Source organism: Lates calcarifer, linkage group LG10 (assembly GCF_001640805.2).
Source record: "Lates calcarifer isolate ASB-BC8 linkage group LG10, TLL_Latcal_v3, whole genome shotgun sequence".
NCBI lineage: Eukaryota > Metazoa > Chordata > Actinopteri > Centropomidae > Lates > Lates calcarifer.
The window spans coordinates 23,076,017-23,096,531 of NC_066842.1; the positions used below are offsets into that span (position 1 = coordinate 23,076,017).

The window sequence follows — 20,515 nt, forward strand, 5'->3', positions numbered from 1 at the left end:
CTGATGCTTTTATGATACTCTCACCTATAAGAAAGTTGCTGTCTATATTCCCAGCGACAAATAATCATTATCTTTAGTAGTATTACTTTTTGACTTTTAGAAGGAGGCTGATCAGATATCACGGCAAACGCACTTTAGCTGAAAAAAGTGGGAAACCGAATTGGAAAGTATGTCGTTCAACCACATTAAGGTACTGCACTACTTAAGTAATACTGTCATTGCTGTTATTTGTTTTTAGAATAGGCTACTAAAATCAGATAAAAAGTCACAGTGATGGATGTCAAAGGGTATTATTAGTCTGCAGAAATAGCGTTTTGGTCGTGGATGAAAGATGTTGCGTAATTTCATGGCAGTCCGGCCGATGGGCAACTACAGCTACAACACAGACTGATGTGTTGTATGTTCTACATAGCATCAGAAATTAGAATAATGTAATCCAAGCTAAACTAATATATATACACTACATGCAATGTTAACTCCTCAGTGTCTCTTTAGCGCTGTTACTTTGTAGTTCATATCTGGGACCACAAGATGGCGTTATGTTCATGTCACAGACTACATAAAGATTGCCCATGTTGATGCAGCAGCACACTTGCTGTTGGATGTGCTGTTGCATCCTTCATGACACCTCCCCATCACTTACTAATAATTGTTTAAGATTGCTGATTAAACAGATTCAAGTTTACTTGGTATATCTCAACACTTCTGTGTTATCACGGTCTTTCTCTCATCTACATCAATACAGGCCCCTCGCCCCCCATCCTCCCTCTCATGGAGAGGTCTCTGGAGTTAAAACCCCGCCCGCAAACACAGGCCCCGCCCCTCAGTTTGACGGAGGAAAAGTCTGTTAATGTTGCTATAGTAACCATACCCCTCCCTCTCAGCCAGGCCTGTACCACTCCCTCTCAGCATCAGGGATGCTGCCTAATGTACAACCACACATACACACTCATTCACAAAGTACGAGAAAACAGAGAATAAAAACACAAAGGCAGAGAGTCATTTTCTTTCCAACACTTTCATTATTTTCTCCACATAACTCAAAAACAAAACAGAGTAATTCCCAGAAACATAAGGAAAGAAAGGAAGAAAGAAAGCAAGAAAGAAAGAAAGAAAGAAAGAAAGGAGAGTCAAACTATAGAGAGAGAGCTTGGCATGCTGTAGCATGCTGCAGACTAACGGGGTGGCGCAGGGCATCGTCACCAGGCTGATGGCATACAGCAGAGCTTCTTAAACCTGTTTCTGTCTGGGACCCAAAATGAAATAAAAATATATTGTTCTGCCTCTCAGGGTGCAGGCACATGAGACTGAACTCTTGTAATAATGTGGGGAAACACCAGAGATGAACCTACTGCTGAGTTTGAGTTCTGATCCGTGGTTTGAGAAATGCTGTTGGACAGAAAAACAACAGCGATATACTCCCTGCCCCCTGGAAGTTGTTACCAATGGCAAAGGGCTCAGCCATCCCATCCCAACATGTGGAAGGAGGAAGATGCACACACATGTTCACACACATGAGCATTCATGTGCACACATGCAAACAAAGACAGAGGCTGGTCTGTCAGATGGGTTGGAGAGACACAGGAAAAACCCCGTGTTTTCAGTCAACTATAAAAATAGATAAAATTGTTACTGGTTTTTCTGACTGTACTTTAGTCACTGAGGGTCTGGGATCAGCGGGGGGGAGAAGCTGAGGAGCGGAGGCAGCAAATCCTGACCTCGATCCTGGCCACTGCTGCCTACTACACCACAACAGACTTGCGTCATTTCACTAAAAATCTCTCAAAAACTTTGTTTAGTTCTTCAGGGATTAAGACTTAGCCCCACATTCAAACTTCAATTGATTCCTGGTATCTGCTGTTTTTTCTTTGTGCCAGATACAATGTTCTCCTGACACTGCTCCTATCAAAACACAACATGTCGCATGTGCTTCTGAAGCTTTTTTGTGTTTTTTTGCTTTCAGATTCAATGCACAACTAAGATATTACAGTACATATGCATGCATTGTTGTAGTTTTATCAATTTGCGCTACAAAAGCAAGGCAGGTGGCGACTAGTACTTTTTTCAGACATCTTGCAAGTATAGTATAAAAGATGTTGTCTTCTGGTTATGTTTTGAGAGAAGCAGTCAGAGACACTGATTTATCAACGTCATTTTGTCTTTTACGCCGCATTTGTGGTGTTATACATATTTCACTGAAGGCAGTATTTCCTCTAAATACTTCTGCTAGTAGTACAGTAGGTGCAGACCTTTGCCGAGGACAGTCATCCTTGAACCACCAACTCAGAGGAAGCTCCATCCTCTGACTGGTGTGTGGAGGTGGGAGAGAGTAGGAGGGAGAGACTGAGAGAGCAGAGCTGTCAGTTGATGCTAGTAGGCTAGATGTGGATGAGCAGTGACTGTTTCCTCATGAGATGCTCTTGTAAAGTTCATGAACAGCGTGAAAGGCCACTGGGCTACTTGGAGACCGCGTACGCACACACATACATTAACCATTAACATACACTGATGGAAAAGACATTGAAGGTTGATACAGACGTGCGCACGCACACACACACACACACACACACACACACACACACAAACACATTCTCACCCCTGTCACAGGATGAAGTATTAGAGGAAACAGACATCAGTGCAAGGACAGATGAATGAGAGTGATAACATGGACCATCTATATATCCATGCTGCACACACTTCGCAGCTCAAGCAACACAGACACACTTTGAACCATCAGTAACAACACCTGGGCAGGCACCTGGGCAGGTGGAGGAACCAAAAGGCAGGAGTTATATAAAGAGGGGTGGAGGGTTACAAAATAAAGAATATATCCATCAACATATTGTACATGAGAGAAAATGTTAATAAATAAATTAAAAGTTACAAATCTGTTGAAAACTATGATTTGAAGATGAAAAAGTCTGTCTCTTCAGTCTTGTCTGCAGACAGTGGAAGCAGACATCTCGCTATAATGCCAGCTGCATCTCTCATGGTCTGGGAATAAGACCGGTTCAGCCCACTTGAGTCCATATGTGAACTATTGAAGCTCACGTGACTCCAGTTTCTGGTCCAGTTACCTGGACTGGTTCTCCCCTCTTTCGTCCACTTCTTTGGGCTACGCATTGCAGCATCTCTTTCACAACTAGTGGACCAAGCTTATTTGAGGTTAGCCCAGGCTAGCCACCTTTAGCCCAAAAGATGGCACAGCCCTGCTTGGTCCTAGTCTCACTGAGCCAGTTGCAGTCCTCTCACCAGGAACACGAAGGGGCAGCAGATTTGTCATAATACTCATATGAATTTATAGTTGTTGTAGCATAGATAGGCTGACTCTGAAAGCAGTGCTGTCTTTAAATAAAAAAGTGGATAAACAAAATAGCCACTCCAATGTTGAGCAGAATCACCATGACAACCAGGATAGAGCTGTAGGCCTGCGTGGGAGAGAGAGAAAGAGAGAAAAAGGGAGCGTGTCAATAATAAGGACACACACACACACACACACACACACACACAGAAAGCTCTTTTCACACATACAGTATATCTTACCTTTACAATACATACAAATGTACACACAATTTATCTTCATCTATTTACCTGTCAAACAAGGTACAAAACAACAGCCAGGGCATTTTTTATTACCAGAGTTGGTCACCAGGACATCAACTGGTACAAGAGGATTAACTGAAGAGTCAGTCAGGTGGAGTAGAGACCTACCAAACTAACTAATGGTTAAGTGTAGGTGGTGAGGTGCTTTGTTTTAATGCATTTTAAAGGACAAAACCACTGCTTTTAACAGAAAGGCCAATGACTGGCTTCTATTTTGTCAACGTATTCCTATGAATTTTTCTGTTGTTGAAATAATTTCACACTTTTAATGTCCCGCTCATTGGACCTTGCATAACTGCATGCTCATCAATCATCCCACTGCTGTCAGGTGAATTCTGCTGACTGTCACTTGAGCTGGAGGTGGCTCTTTCACTAGTTGAGAAAATCCCACAGCCCTGGGGTTTATAAATCTTTTTAAAATAATACAAATGAACTCAAACTCATGGGTGTCAAGTTAAATACAATTCTGTGACATTTTGATGCAAGGTTTTTGACAGCCACGATATTCTCCTGTATTGAGGAGAGTTTTCGTGCTACTGTGGTGACATTAAAGCCAGTAACCCTGGAGCTTGTTAGCACCTGATTTCAGCCACAGTGTGGTTGATCGTCTCTTCACAGGAAACTCATCTTTTGGGTAATACAAACAAAATGTGTCTTCATTACCAAACCACTTACCAAAAGACTTAGAAGTCAAAAAAAAATCTTAGCATGAAGAAACAATACATATTGAGTGACTCTATTTACAGTGAGAAGTTACATTTAACAGCAGCTTTCAGTGACTGCATGAATCATCATATTTGCTTAGAGCAGAATAGAGAAGGATTACCTACATGTGCCATAGCTCATACTACAAAAATCCTTACAATTCACTTTTTTTTTTAAAAAAAGTTCATTTGATTTGTGTCAAATCGTTCATATCTCCAGTAGCAATGTGCAAAAAAGTGCAATTAATACTCTGATACATATATATATAGTGCATGAATATATGCAGTAAATTAATAGGGGAGAAATAATAGGAAATTATTCCGCTGGTTTACGAGGTACGTCTGAGATATTATACGAGATATCACAATAAGGAAAATGTAGGACCACACTGACACTGACAAATCAGCACCAGTTTTATTTTGTGTTGTTTTCACCCCTGATAAAAATGAAGAAATGTTCAAATCAAAAGCAAATAATGACCCTATTCTGACTTATACACATATTGCTTCTGACCAACCGGTCGCCTAGTGCTGTTCATGGTGGGAACTTTTCTGTCTCTCTCTGTAATTATAATTATCTAAAGAGTACGGTGTAGACCTGCTCTATATGAAAAGTGCCTTGAGATAACTTCTGTTGTGATTCGGTGTTATATAAATAAAATTGACTTGCACTGAATTGAATTAACAACTTTCATCCTTCACTTCCACATCACAACCACAGAGTTAATATTGTAATAACAACACTGTCCATGGAAAAAGGACCCAGCAGCAATAATGACACACGTTGGCCAGTGCAGTGATAAGGGAGCAATTTGCATCTTAAGATAAATAATACAGTGCTCTGTCGATCCCACAGGGAAGCCACCTTCTCTGACAGAGTGAGGTCAGAGGTCAAGCTTGGCTGTAGAACAGCAGCCCGGAGCTGGTGGGGAGTCAGTGTCTTGCTCAGTGACACTTCAGCAGATGCTTGCTGACAACCTGGGTCATGTGGGTGAAGGCCAGTGGTTCTGACCACCTGTCCACTCTGGGTAAATATGTGAAAGAGAATCTAGTATATTCATTGACATTATCATTGATGCAGCAGCTTTTTTAAAACCCCACGTAGAACCTCCCCCTTGCCTGAAAATCAAATATTTTGCTGGCATTAACTTAGAGTATATTTTTGTATTAAAGGATTAATCAAAGGAGGAAGTGCAGAGGACCTATGTTTTTAATTAAGTCTACCTCTAAAATAATTTTAACAATAGCTGCAGTGGGAGAGGGAAAATGGGACTCTGAGTAACACTACACACAGATATTAAGCTGCATTAGTGTAACATTGTTGGAAATGAATCTGTCCGGAGTGACTGCTAACGAGGTTTCTGCTGAGCAACCTGGTGATAGGCTTATCACAGATCTGTGTCATTGTGATTACCAGACCACAGGTGGATGAAATCCTCTGATCATCTGCCTTTTCTACCTCTGCTCAGTAAGAAAAATGTTCAGTAGTATTTCTGACTCATAGATGTTCATACCCATTTTGTGTGGTTTCTACCATTCAACAAAGGGTTAGTTGATGTCTCAATAATTTGATTTTCAGTCTAATTATTTCATTTGTGCCAATAAAGCATAATCATTTACAATTAGTGTTTTCAAGTAGTAAATCATATGAAAACTCGCAGATACTAAAGATGGAATATGCCTGTTAAAGGGATAGCTTGACATTTTTGAAAATGTGCCTAATTAGCTTTGTTATGTTATGTTTAGTTATGTTAAAAAGTGGACTTTGGATAAGCTGTAAGGCAGATCTTCTAACCTTTGGACACATGCAGGCTACCTATACCTGGTGAGGCACTGGGCTATTGAGGTGCTTCTAGTACTTTATGCTAAACTAAGCTAAGCAACTGCTGGATACAGATATGAGAGTAGTATCATAGAGAAGCACATAGGTGTATTTCCTATGACTTCAGGCAGTGACCTCTGCACTCAGGCCTGGGTTTTTTTTTGTTTTGTTTTAGTTTTTTGCCCAAATGATTCTCCACTTTGAGCAGTTTGTCACAACATAACTGAATGGCAGTGAGAGAAGATGGCAGCGTAATGTGTATCTTCAGTGAACAGAGTGTTGTATTTTATCTTCAGTGAACTAAGGCAAGACCAATCACAGAGGGTTTACTGGAAAATACATGAAAATACTCATATCTCATTGGTTGACTGGTAAAAGGTTTGAAGCTGAAGCCCAAACATTTTCTCATGTTTTACTACCTATACCTGGTGAGGCACTGCGCTATTGAGGTTGGAATTGTGGTTCATATCAGTTAGGTCCATTAGCAATGATTCTGCAACCAAATCATGAAAGTTTATTCAGTCACTTTCAGTAGTTAGCTGTTTCCAACTCTCATTCTTGAGACTGCCATTGCGTTATGGGTTTTAAGGATTTACCATCATGCAGGCCTCGTAAAAATGGTACTAAGTATCGGATGTGATGCTCATTTTGATTTAAGACATTTGAGTTACTGGAATATTCATGCGCAGATTATATGATAAATCAAATCCAAACCCTCTGTCCTTCTCCAATTGTCACTTTTTAAGCAACATGTAGCCCTCACAAAAATGCACAGAAGTCTAAATATGTTTGAAATTTACATTATCCACAATTATGTCTTCAGTCCTCAAGTATGACTAAATGACTGCAGACTTGCCATTAGAAATGCTGAAGTCACTACTGAAAATGTCCTGAAGATGTCCTGAAAATGCACAGAGCATTGAGCAGTACACCTCAATATCTAGCTAAAGAGCTAGATATTGGCAACCATAGCAGAGCTATAGCATATTGGATAATATTGGACTTAGATTCATCAGGTGGCCCAGTCCAAACTAATGCTAATGTTGTGTTATGTCTGCTGAATTATTGGGCTAACGTGTTAGCCATTGCAAGTTGTACAGGCCAATATGTCAGCTTTTGACAGTGATAATTTGTGGAATTCTTCTGCCCCCAAGTGACTGAACCACAGTTTCATTCTGGCTACTCATGCTCATCATAGTGACAGAAAAATCTACTGCTTTTCATACAGTTAAACACACAATTTCATATCAGAGGAAGTATAGCAAAAGAGACACGTGATGCTTTACAATTTCAAGTTGGTTTAAGTCTTAACTTATGGGCAAAGATCCTGTTGTCTGCCCCCTTTATGATCATCTGACTATCTGCCTTGCTCACATAAAGACCACACTGCTTCCTGCATTGGCAATGAACTTTGGCGCTGGATAAAAACCATGAGGTGTGGAATCGTCCCGGGACTACTTGGCTGGAAAATTCTGCATCACTCAGTGATGTCGGCCCAACTGGTAAACTAGCTACAGTAAGTGTAGTCATCATATTAAGGTTTTTATGTTGTAAACTTTCTTTTACAACTGATTAAAGGCAGAAGTCCTAACAATTAGAGCAGTGTTGTACAGTGACTTAAAATCCTTGGCACAAAACATCAAGCCCCAAGGAGGCAACCTGCTTTATCCTGCCTTTCATCATCCTGGGAAATACTGCAAAAGTACAGCCATATCTCTCCCACGCAGATACAGAGAGACCTGTGCATGTTTTTTTTCATCACTGGCAGGTTTGGCTACAATATTGTAATACTTTCTTTTGTGGCCTACTCATGAAAGCTTTCGGTAAACTGCAGAGCAGTGAAAATGCAGCAGCATGTGTGCTGACCAGTATGAGAGGACACATTATGTACAAATACGCCAGTCTCTCTGGTAGCAGATTCTTCTTTGTGTATTTTGGTTTTGAAATAGCTGCTTAATCTGCTTATTCATTTGACATTGGCCTTTCAGTTTTTCCATGATCTACTACTAAGACCAATTGAGAGTGATCCTCTGGAGCCACTGACATCACTGGCTGACATTTTCCCTTGAAATTTTAAAGACATGTTTACATCAGAAACACTGGTTTATCTGCTTATCACGTCCTCATATTTAAATGTAATTTTATTTATTTACTTCTCAGATCTCTTTGTCATCGTGTTAAGTTTTGTTATTGTGGGCCATGAAAGGTTCAGTCATCTTGGGTCACATCGTCTGGTAAATATGAGCCTTTGGGATGCACAGAGGTTGATTTCTGTGTTCCATGATGACACATAGATGATGTCTTTGAGTGGACACAGACGTACAGGGCTATTTTGGTACAGAGGTTTCATGCTACACAGGATACAGTAAAATAATAAGCATCTTTATATTGTTTCTGTATAATCTCGCAAGGAAGGCACAATATACATGAAGTTCAACTGACTGATTGATTTAGAGGACTTGTGAGTGTGTTTGTGTGTGTGTGTGTGTATGTGTGTTTGGCTGCGCACATGTGTCAGAGCAGCCCCGGTGTTACCATGGTGTTCACAGCACTCCCCTGTGTATATTTATCTGAGTGTGATAGTATCTGTGTATGCTGTGAACCTGTCTTACACAAATCTCACTTGCTTCAATGCGGCTGCAAACACACACACTCACAAGCAACCCCCTCCCCACCCCCCCAACCCCCTCCCTCACTGACACACGTCCCACCGATTGGCTGCTGTTGAAGCAAGGCATAAGCTGTTCCCTAGCAACAGAGCGCTGGTTAACCAATAGGGGGCCCTCTGTGAGGAAGGGGCTAGTTTGCCAATCTGCTGTTACTAAGGTGCAGAGACGACCGCTGAGGTTCTCTCTCTGCCTGTATGTCTGTGAGTGTCTGTGTGTGTGTGTGTGTGTGTGTGTGTGTGTGTGTGTGTGTGTGTGTGTGTGTGTGTGTGTGTGTGTGTGTGTTTAAGACTTCATGTTTTCATGTAGCAGGTAGCAGCAGCCATCAACCTACCCAGTAGCTGACTTAACTCAGTCATCACACTGTTTCAGACATTTTTGTTTTGAACGTGAGCAAGTTGTGTGAGGAGTGTGGAACTGTATTTAACAGTTTACACATAAAAAGTGTGTGTGTGTGTGTGTGTGTGTGTGCATGCATGTGTTAGAGAGCTTGAATTGAAAATAATGTGCTCAGTGTATGTCTGTAGCATACAATGTGTGGTTTTCACTCACTGCTGATTTTCCTGTTGGTTTCATTAGCTAATGCTGCGACCGTATTATCATCCAGGATTAGTGTGGTTGGGGCTGTCCACCAGCCTGAGTCAAGACGTAGCCAAAAAATTATATTATAACAGCGTAATCCCCCTGCTTGCTCATAGCACAAAAAATCTTTCTTTATTTCACAAGGTTAAACCTTGTGCCTCTCCCCCAGGATTATCTTAATATGTGGGATAACATTGTGTTATGTCACCGGGGATGGGATGTATCCTCATGACAGTGGGCAACAAATCCTTTTAGTCAAATCAATGTGTGGCAGTGACATGACAGATATGACAAATGTACCATACAGCTGCTGTCCAGTGAGACATTAAGGCCAAATAAAGCCATACAGAGGTTCACACTACTTAAATTTAAAGCTGCTACAATCAGCATTTTTATAACAATGGATAAAATGTCTACATGTGACATGTGATGTACTTCTCAATTCTAAGGAGCTAAAGTCATTTTACAACATTGTTTTGGTTTAACAGACTGCAACATTAACATTTTAGTTTACAGTCAGAGCACTCGTCTGCATTGTTTCCAGCAGCAACAGGTAGCTGTTTTAAACTCAGTGCAACTCCCTGCCCAGCAGCAAATGGGAGACAGTTAGCAATGAGATGGTGAACATAGTGGAGAATTTAGCCACCAACGAGCCAGTTATTTCCTTTACCAAGCAAAATAAGAGTATTTTGGACTTAGGTCCTGTTCATACCTGATGATGCATCTTGGGTGATTGCATCACAAGTAGGGTTGCAAAATTCTTAGGATTTTGGAAGTTGTAAACTTCATGAAATTAATGAGAATATATGGGAATTAACGGGAATAAACTGAAAATTTGCAAAATTGCAGGGTTGGCCTATTACAGGCACATAAATGTAGTTTAAAATAAAAACATCTTACAGCATAATCTTGGTTAAAACAACCATTTAACGCAAATTCAGTTGAAATTCTACCCTGCACTGTGCATTCTGCAATCCCATGCACACAGCACACTACTTATTGCAGGGCTGAGGCCACACCCCCTGAATGTACTGTGCATTCCTCCATCACATGCATTAGATAAAGTCTAGAATCCTGCACAGGACACTACTGCATTTGAACCTACAGACTACATCCAACAACCCTAATCACAAGTGAAGAGGTTTGACTACATCAGTCCACACCTGGCATTAGAATGTGTCCCCACATGCATCTCGAGTGACCACTTGTGATCGGATCTCAATTCTCCACTCTATATGCAAATTAACACATACATCATTTCTGTTTGCAAAGACCAAATCTGTTTTTCAGCGGTGGGAGACAGCAATACACTTCCATGGCTAGTCTGTTGGAAATTAAAAGAAGAAGGAGGAGAAGAAGAAGAAATCAAAACAACACAGATTGGGTTTGTTCCAGGAAAACTAAATCGCCCCAGATGTTTGACGCACTTGTAATATATCTCCAAAGGCTTTTAAAAAGGCTTTTTTAGATGTCATGGACAAAGTGCTATTTGAGCACCAACTGAAATGGAATCAAATACATGTACTTCCACTTACACAGAGGACGTCAGTCCTTCAGTGTGACCCAGGACACATTTACATACAGACTGCTAAAAGAATGTGGCCATATGCAGCCCAGACCACCTCTGAATGTGGTCTGAGTGATGAGATGTCAGTGTGTCCTCAGTGTGTCTTGGGTGCATTTACACCTGTACTTGGAGCTATCCACTTGTGACTGGTTGACCCAAGATGCATATTAATGGCAGGTACAAACAGGGCCTTAGATTTGTCAGGTTGCCAGAGACACAGCTACAAATGAATGTTAATGTTTCTCTGTGTTTGCTCAGAGTGCAAATTGTCACTGTTTCCCAAAACATTTGCAATACCAACTATATAAGATGATAGATAGATGTTGTACTTTTGGTCTGGGGCTGTTTTTCTTAGCTTCGGCTGGTTCCTCTGTTCCATTGAGGGATGATCTCATTGCTTAAGCATGTGCTGGTATTAGTGTTCTTCTAATTTTGTTGCAACATTTTGGTGAAGGCGCTTAACTGTTTCAACATAACGATCCCTCTGTGCAGAGACCCATAAAGAAATGGTTTTCTTCGTTTGGTGTGGAAGAAGTGGACCAGCCTGCACAGAGCCCTGACTTTAACCCAATCCAGCACATTAAGGATGAACTGGAATGCGAGTCAGGCGCTATCAGCCAGCACTGGTTGCCGATCTTACTAATGCTCTTGTGGCTGAATGGGAGCAAATCCCTGTAGCCAGGTCCGAAAATCTGGTGGAAAGCCGTCCCAGAAAAGTGGAGGCTGTTACAGCAGCAGATTATTGCACAAGGTTTTGGAATAAAATGCTCACTAGTCATTAATGGGTCAATCATAAATAATACATAATGCTCTGGTGTCATCATGCTTTAAGCTATATCATGTAACATGATTAGCAAAATGTTTATTTTTTTTACTGACTATTTCCATTGTGGGTATGTTGTCTCACTGCCTTTTTATTAAAGAAAAAAGAATCTAAATGGTACTAATGGGTCTGATTTTTGGCCATCATTCAGGTTTATTGTGGACATACGGAGATGTAGCAACTCAACTAGATATCATTTTACAACAGTCCATTAGGCTTAGCAACACAATAAAACAAGCCCTCAGTTCAAAACAGTGAATTATTAAGCTGTTGTTTTTGCGTGGTAGAGTATTATCATAACCAACAGGAACAAACACCAAATCTACAAAAACAACACAGTAACAAGATCTGTGCAGACACTGAGCCATTATCTTATTAGTGTATGTCTATTGCTAAGCCATAGCAAATTAACAAACAAAGGCAATATGCTGACGGTGCCATCAACTTTGCAGCCGTTTGCTCCTGTGTCTATTAAAACTGCTTTCAGTACAAAATTGTCAGTGTGATGTTTGATAGGATAAATGAGGGAGTTCATCATTGTCATTGAAAATCCTCTGATCAAGCACAGCTCAAACTGTATGATCTGACATAGAACAACACACAATGATGCTGATACTCACTGGAGTTTTACACCTGTAAACACAGGGGACAGTGTTTATGTTCCTGGATTTTATGGTACATTTGTCAGACATCACATAAATGTGCATCAATTACTTCAATTTCATAAAGACTTGATTGAAAAGAATTAATTATACTTCATTTTAATTTTAAAAAAAATATTCTAGAAAACTGTGATGCTGTGATATGAAGGCATAAAAGGCTGTAAGATTGTTAAGTATAATTGCTACTGAATATTTAAACCTGTCATAGTTCATTTCTTGAACACTTGGCAGCAGTGGAAGCTGTAAACACTGAAATTTTAACACATTTTAAGTTGATACCAACATTATCATTCCTTTGAAGTCCTGTTTGTGTGCACCTGTTGAATGTAAGTCCAACACTTTTAGCTCTAGTTTTGGTCTTCACCAGTGTGAAGGGTTAGGGTTAGGGAAGAAATATCGAGCTCTTTAGCTGCTAAACGCTCCACTAAATTCACCAGATACTCGCTAACTTTATCTTTCTGGTAGCTCTGATAAAGTTAAGAAATAAAACAATTTTGCTGTGGAAGAACTTTTGATCCTCAGAAAATTGCCTCCTGAACCTCCCCACAGTTAGGTCAGAGATGAGACTCAGCTATAGAACAGCAGCTCTGCAGATGAACAGAGATTGAAAGCTACAAAAGGAAACTTTGCACAGGTTGAGTTTTTGAATGTTTGAAGGAATAGAAATCTAAAGTTACAGCTATAACTATTTAATTACAGTGGGTGATGATGCGCCGGTGACGATGAAGACATTCATTCCCAGCTATTACCAGTTTTATGGAATACACATCTTACCTTGTGCAGCTTTAAACTTGCCTCTCAAAGTTGCTGAAGTGTTAAGTGTATAGCAGCGTTGTGTTAGTCAGGGCAGTATGAGTCTTACCGAGTTGCCTTTGCTCTGCGTGAGGCTGTGGTCCTGCTGCTCCGGTGTGATGGGTGAGGACTTCAGAGGGGGGGAGAGGGTGAGGTCCCGGCGCAGAGGCCGTGAATCCATCTTCTCCCCCGGTCTGTCCAGCTTGTGCACTGAGTCTTTACCCCCCTCTTTCCCTTCTCTTCCTTCCCTTCCCTCACGGTTCTTATGTCTCTGACGCGGCACAGCGTGTGAACGCCCCTCTCCGTGAGCGTGGCTGTGCCCATGCCTCTCTTCCCCGTGCCCATGGGGCTTGTGGGTAGTGGAGTCTCTGGGCTGTAAAGGCTTCATCTCCATCTCGTAGTTGCTAATTTTCTCCTCGTCCTGCTCTAGCAGCCGGCCCCCCCTGCCATGCACACCCCTGTGCCCAGACGTCCAGGAGGCAGACGAGGACGACTCTGTCCACCTGTCTCCTCTGGCCTGTCTATGATTGGATGAGCCGTGCTCCCGTGACTTGTGATTGGAGGAGCTGTGTTTGTGTCCATTGGTCCGACTCGTTCCTCGTCCGCTGACTCCACCTCCTCCTTTTGACAACATCCCTCGCCTCTTGTCCTCGCTCCAGCTGTTGGCCCGTGGGTACTCCCCCTTCCCTCCCCCTCCACTGCCCTCACCTCCTCCGCTACCCCCCTCCATCAACACCTGGATCTCTGTCTTTCCTCCTCCCCCACCTTTCTCACTCCTTTCTCCTCCTTCCTTCCCCCTGTCTCCGTGGTCCACTGCGCTCTGCCGGTGGAAGCGGGCACTCTTGCTGCGCTGGGACGGCCGGGCAGGCGGAGGCGGGGTGTGAGGAGGTGAGGAAGATGGTGGGCTGAGGTCGGGGGTCGCAGCATCATTAGAGGGGTCGTCAGAGGCTCCACTCTTCACATAAAGATCGGGGCTATCGGCTGTACCAGCGCTACTTGACAACCCCTCACCCTCCACCTCGCTGGACACTTGACGTTTGGGACGCTGCACCTCCATACCTGCAAAACACAGATGACATCAGAAAGGCAACTGACATTAGGGGGGGGAGGTGAAGATGCTATGAAGATGCACAGTCATCATAGCTTACTACTCTAAACTCATGACAGCACAATAACTATCAGTACACACTCATACATGACTGTATGAAAATTATAAGGGTGGAGAAGGAGGTAAAATGTCTTCCAAAGGAAATATTTCAATATTCAACCCCCAATATGACACAATATATACACAGATGCTTCTAGCTTTTAAGAATCTTATATTCATATTTTATTTTACTTAAAATGTTATATTTATTTATCTATTTTCATTTTCTTCTAAATTAAAATGAGCCTATATTTAATGAATACAGGGTCAAATAAAAACAAGGTGGTTGACGTGGAGAGAGAGAAAGCACAACCAGAAGATCTGACTCCACTAACTAGGCTCTTGTCTTATATGATGTTGGGAAATAAACGATGATATGATAAATCTTGCGGCACACTTTGGCAGTCCTCAAGCTACCCCAGGAACCAGGGACCTGCCTGTATAGGATTTTACTTAGGTTGGAACATGAACTGTTGACTTTACAGTTACAGTGGGGGAAATAAGTATTCAGCACACCAGCACTTTTTTCATGACACATATTTCCAATGTAGCTATTCACATGAAATTTAGACCAAGGTATTGGTGTTAACTCAATAAAACTACACAGATAAATCGTAACATTCCAATCCATTAAAAAAAAAAGTTATGTGCAATAAGATGGAATGACAAAGGAAAATGTTTTGAACACAGAATAAAAAAGCACAAAAACAGGTGATTCCACTGATTAGTTCTTCTACCTGTGCTGATTAGAATCAGTTAGGTTAGTGCATGCTGGAGGGTTAGTACTAAAAGGGTGCCTGATTTCTTTATCTGTGTAGTTTTATTGGTTTTATCTGGTTTAAGTTTCATGTGAATAGCTGCATTGGAAATATGTTTAATGAAAGAACTGTTGATGTGTTGAATACTTCCTCCACTGTATGTGGTATGTGCCTCACTGATCAGCTCACAGGGAGGATCATGTTTTCTTTGGAACCTACCTTGACATAAATATAAAAACACAATCTCTCTAATATCTCATTTATTTTATTTTTTACTGAAGAGTCACTCAGTAAGTTATCACAGCGACAGAACAAGTGAAACAAGCACCCACACCCCACCCCACCCCACCCCTCCAAAAAAAACCCCAACTTAAATCTACCTTCCCCTCAGCCAAAAACCACAATAACTACTACTACTTATAATGTGAATACAGTGACTGTTTTTATTTCTCTGGTGTGGCAGCAATATGCTTACGTAACCCCCCCCCCCCCACACACACACACACACACACACCTCACCACTAGTCATTTATCATTAATGTACAGTTCCTTATTTTTTATCTGCAGATGCAACAGATTAAAGGAAACAGTAGGGTAGAAGATGATGCCCTGGATATCAACACAAATGTTGCAAAATGTCAGCACTGATGCTTGTTGACATGGATGTCCTCACAAACAGACAGCCGCTGAGAGAAGAATAGATGGCAAAAGAACAATCACTCTCATCTAGGTATGTGTGTGTGGGAGTGTACAGTACATGTCATGAAGTCTGTGTGTGTGTGTGTGTGTGTGTGTGTGCCACCGTGCTTGTTCTTGTGGGTTGGCTACCTGCAGTGTTGTACAGGTGTGAGTGACAAAGGCAGAAACGCAAAGCTGGAGGGTGGTTGGCACTGACCTTTATCACCAACCCACACACACACACACACACACACACACACACACACACACACACACACACACTCATGCATATGTGTTTTGTTTGTTCACGCATGTACACACACACACACTCCTGTTGTTGAGTATATGTCTGCTTGGCTGTGTGTGTATTTATGGATTTGTGCTCCGTATATATACTGTATGTGTGTGTGATTTTGATGAGTGTGTGTGTGCTTACCATTTCCTGGGTGCTGGAAGGAAGGGGAGAACTGCTTGGCGGTGACCCTGGCCATACGACTCTCCTCCTGGGCTTTCTGAGCTGCTCCTACTGCTGCCTCTGCTTTACCCTGTGCATGCGCTGTCCTGTTACACAGATAGCCAGGAACAGAGTAAGACGAGCACAATAAATAAAGCATATTTTAACCTAGCAACATGTAAAAACAAGGAAGTAGAGTCATTAGCTGTGGTGTTCGTAGCACAGCAGGTTGGAAGGAGATAAGGAACAAAACAGAATTTAAAAAACATTGTCTAAAAACGGTATGTGAAAAAGAGAAACCTTTTGAACTCTAGAACAATAAAACTGCTTATGGTATACAACAGTATTTCAGTTTTTTTTACTTATGGAGGAGTGTCAGTCAACTTGACAGAGTGGACTCAAGTTAATGTACAACCACAATAAGCAGATTCTGTGTGGTGGATTGTGTGGCAGTAGAGAAGATACAGTACATTTGTGTGCCCTAAGTCACTGTGCAATCACTCATTTTACAAACACACAACAGAGGTGTGATAACTAATCTCTAAGATTTATGTGATTTTTCCAGACAACTTTGCAACCATAAAGTAGTGGTTTGATCGTCATTTGATAAGAGCAGCACAGGAGTTAACGTTTACCAGGTAGCTTCTCAAACTGTGACTGAATCACTATCTCATTGTCTGACAACAGGAATTATGTAAATGAGAGCAACCTAATGCTGTATTAGTTCTGCTGTATTTTCCCACTGCTGACCTCATGCTAACTGTGAAGACCAGTTTTGTTGTTTGTCAGCTAAAAGAAGAGGTCGTCCTTACATAAAGTGGTGCAGGAATGAGTCCTAAAACCCAGAAACAAGTTAGCATTTTAGCACTTCTGGTTCCCTCATCTCAAAGTCAGTGGGATTTTTTGCATGGGCTTTTAACACACACTCATTCTAAGAGATAAAAAATATGTCAGAAAATACTTAAAAATACCACTTGTTATTTTTTTAAAGCTTTTACTTGTCTTTAAAAAGACGATTGCTAGCAAGTGGCTGAGACTACAGAGGTTGTGGACGTCATAACACTGCACATGAAAATAAACGATCTACTCAGCAGTCCACCTTTAAAGCCTTGTTGTGTTTACACACATGCTCTTACAAACTGTCATTAACTTCATGAGAAGGAAGGCTTTCATAGAAGAGGTAAGTGGCTAAATCAAATTACTAATTAGAAGCTTAGTGGTGGAGACTTTGATGTCATCTGACTGTGGTGTAGTTAGTTTATAGCCTAACATTAGCTTTTTACTTCTGGAGATTGTATTTTAGCTTCAAAAAACATCAAAGTGGTGTTCATTTGTTAAGATTATCTTGCTGAACAAAATGTTTAAGTATCATAAACGTTTGTTGATCATGGAGCTTATTTTCTGTAATAATCCAAAAACCAATGGAAAAATCCCATTGGCTTTTTGTCGAGGGAACCAGTGTGATGCTAACTTCCGGGTTGGCCTCCAAAAACATCCCTGCACCACTCTATTTGGGCATGCAGCTGCAAATGCAGAACTTTTAACCTTGCCATTTTCTTTAACTTGCTTCATTCAACCTGGTATTGTGTTCATATTAGCCCATTTCTTGTTGGAAAGTGAGGGGACGTTTTCATTCGACACAGAAGCTGCAGAAGCAGATTAAAAACACATGTTGATTTATGTTTTCTTTAAATCAGCATACAACCTTGCACATGCTATTAGCCGCTCTACTGTTGCTATATTCTGCAAATGCTCGGTAGCAAGCAAGCCATGTAGAAAGGCAACACTCTTATCCTCACCAACTAAGCTCTGTTTGTCAAAGCAGTGGAAACAGCCATCAGCGAGCACATCACTGAACAAATCTGAGATGTTATCAGTGATTTCAAGGTGCAGAGGGCTTGTGTGGATGTAGTTTTAATGTGAATATACTGATGTCACTATCATTTTCTCATTCTTTTCAGTGGATAAAACTTTGTTACTAAAAGGATACACAGTATGCACAGCTTCATTTCATGTTATCTGTTCTATTGTGTTGTGTCATGGCTGACAAATCTAATTAGAAAAGACACACACGACAGCATGTAGACATCTACATATTACATGATACCTCATACAGCAGATGCAAGAGGACAGTTACTACAGCACTTCAATATGATGAGGTAGTATGTATTCATTTGTTTACAGGCACTGTAATCTTTTGCTTGAAAATTGATTTACTATTGCAAAATAATTCATCTCACTGCCTCTCGCCGGTTGTTTAACATCTCTGTCATCTTTCTAACTGCTCCTTTACAGCCTCCTTTTCATAGCCTCCTCATTCTTTCTTTTATTTCTGTCCATTTTCCTTTCTGCCTTGCCCTAATTGCTCCTTCCTTCTTCATCACAATCAGCTTTTCATCTGCCTATTGTCCCACCCTCTCTTTCTTTCTCGCTGGTTCTATCAAATAGATATTTTCTCTCAATTACAACCCTCTTCTCACCTCGGTCTCTCTTTCCAATGCGCCTATCTTTCTCTGCCTTTTGAAGGACTCTCGACTCGTGTACAATAGCCTCTCCATCCCTCCCTCCCTTCCTCCCTCCCTCGCTTCTCTCACTGGACAGTAACAGTCTTGATGCAGTGTTGCATGTCGATGGCTATTGATTTTTTCCTCTCTGCCTCTCTGTTTCTCTTACCCCTCTCTGCACTCTCTGCCAGCGCTGCTATGCCAGGCCCACAGTATACTCAACACCAGCAAGTGTGTGAGTGCATGCCTGTTGGCTGTGGGGGAGGTGAGGTGTAAGGAGGGAGAAGATGACTGTCTTACTGTTTCACATGACACAATCACATGTAGAGTTTTTTTTTTTTTTTGTGACAGAAATGCAATATTTACAAGGTTTACATATCATGAATAAAATGGTTGCCATGCAAACACACTCTTGCTAATCTGGCACAACCTGCTCTCACCTTGATAGTCACAACACGAATGACACTTTTACTCTCTCTCTCTCTCTCTCTCTCTCTCTCTCTCTCTCTATCCTTCATCCCTTCCTCCACAACTTCCTGTCCCACTCCTGTCTTCCTCAGCAACAACCTGTTTCTGGATGAATCAACTGCCCGGAGAGAAAAGACCGGCCTGTTCAAAGGGGGCTCAATTATACAACACAACATCCTGCCCAAAAGAAAAAAAGAGTTTGCAGATGGAGGGCAAGAAGAGAGAGAGAAGGAAAGAGAGATGTTTTGGGGTGGTGGGGAGGGAGGCGAGTGTGTGACAAAGGAGAGGTACAGAGGGTGAGTGTGTAATGGAGAAAGGCATGGGGGGGGGACTGAAAAGGAAGAAAGAAGATGGAGTTAAAAGGTGTTACGTATTCTACATCAATGAATCATTACCAGATTAACTGTCAGTGTAATTACAGTGGTGCCCGAACGACTGACAACCTCTACATTGCTGCTAAAAGGTGGGGGTGGGGGGGTGGTAGCTGGGGGACAGGCAACAATGTCTTCTGTACAAAGGCATAGGATTTATGGGACACTTTTGCAGAGCTGCATGTTGTTACTACTGTAGGTTCATATAAGCCTGAGAGATAATTCAGTAGATAACATATCTACTTTCAATGTGTATCATGTTGATATGACCACATTATGTTATCATTCTTTAAAAAGTCTGTTATCCACATTATCAATTCAATTCAAATTGTAATCAAAAATATTTTTTTTACTATTGTTTTCTCTGCTGCAGAATGTTTCTTGTTGGGAGTGGGTGAAAGTGATGGTCATTCGCCAAGACCTTCAGCCATCGTGGTATTTACAATACAAGGGGCTAGAATACACTGCTTCTTCATTGGATGAACTGGATGCTACAGTGATCATTTGGTTGCCTCATCCTCTGGGGGCCATGAATATCTGCACCAAACTTTTTAATTTATTCAATAGTTGTTCAGATATTTTAGATTTAAGTTTTTAATTTGTAAAACAATGGGTCTTCAATTTCACACAGAAGTAGACAAAAGTGTCCAGCAGATTTCATAAGCATTTTCTAATTAACTGACACTAACTTCTTGAGTTAGCTGAAAACTCTGATTCGTTTCAAAAGGAGAATCCTGTAAAAATATACACACAATGGCTATATATACATTGTACTGCGCTAAAAGAGCTAGTTAGCCCTAGTATTATAATATTGTATCATAAATAGTAGTATTATACTAGTATTATATTATAGTATCATAACTCTAATTAGACGAACCCAGTACTGAATTTTGCTGTATTGTTTGTATTTTCAA

At 41.2% G+C, this 20,515-nt stretch overlaps 1 protein-coding gene across 1 annotated transcript in view; it reads right to left on the reverse strand.

The window, feature by feature from the left end:
- Positions 1-999: 999 nt before the first annotated feature.
- The window catches only part of jph3b (junctophilin 3b), a 46,774-nt gene continuing 27,258 nt past the window's right edge, over positions 1,000-20,515 (reverse strand). Inside the window, exons 4-6 of the mRNA XM_018703592.2 lie at positions 16,241-16,365; positions 13,292-14,280; positions 1,000-3,428 (exon numbers count right to left, since the gene is read on the reverse strand). Coding sequence (XP_018559108.1) covers positions 3,348-3,428; positions 13,292-14,280; positions 16,241-16,365 — 1,195 coding nt within the window. The 3' untranslated portion in view covers positions 1,000-3,347. The remainder of the gene's footprint in view (positions 3,429-13,291; positions 14,281-16,240; positions 16,366-20,515) is intronic.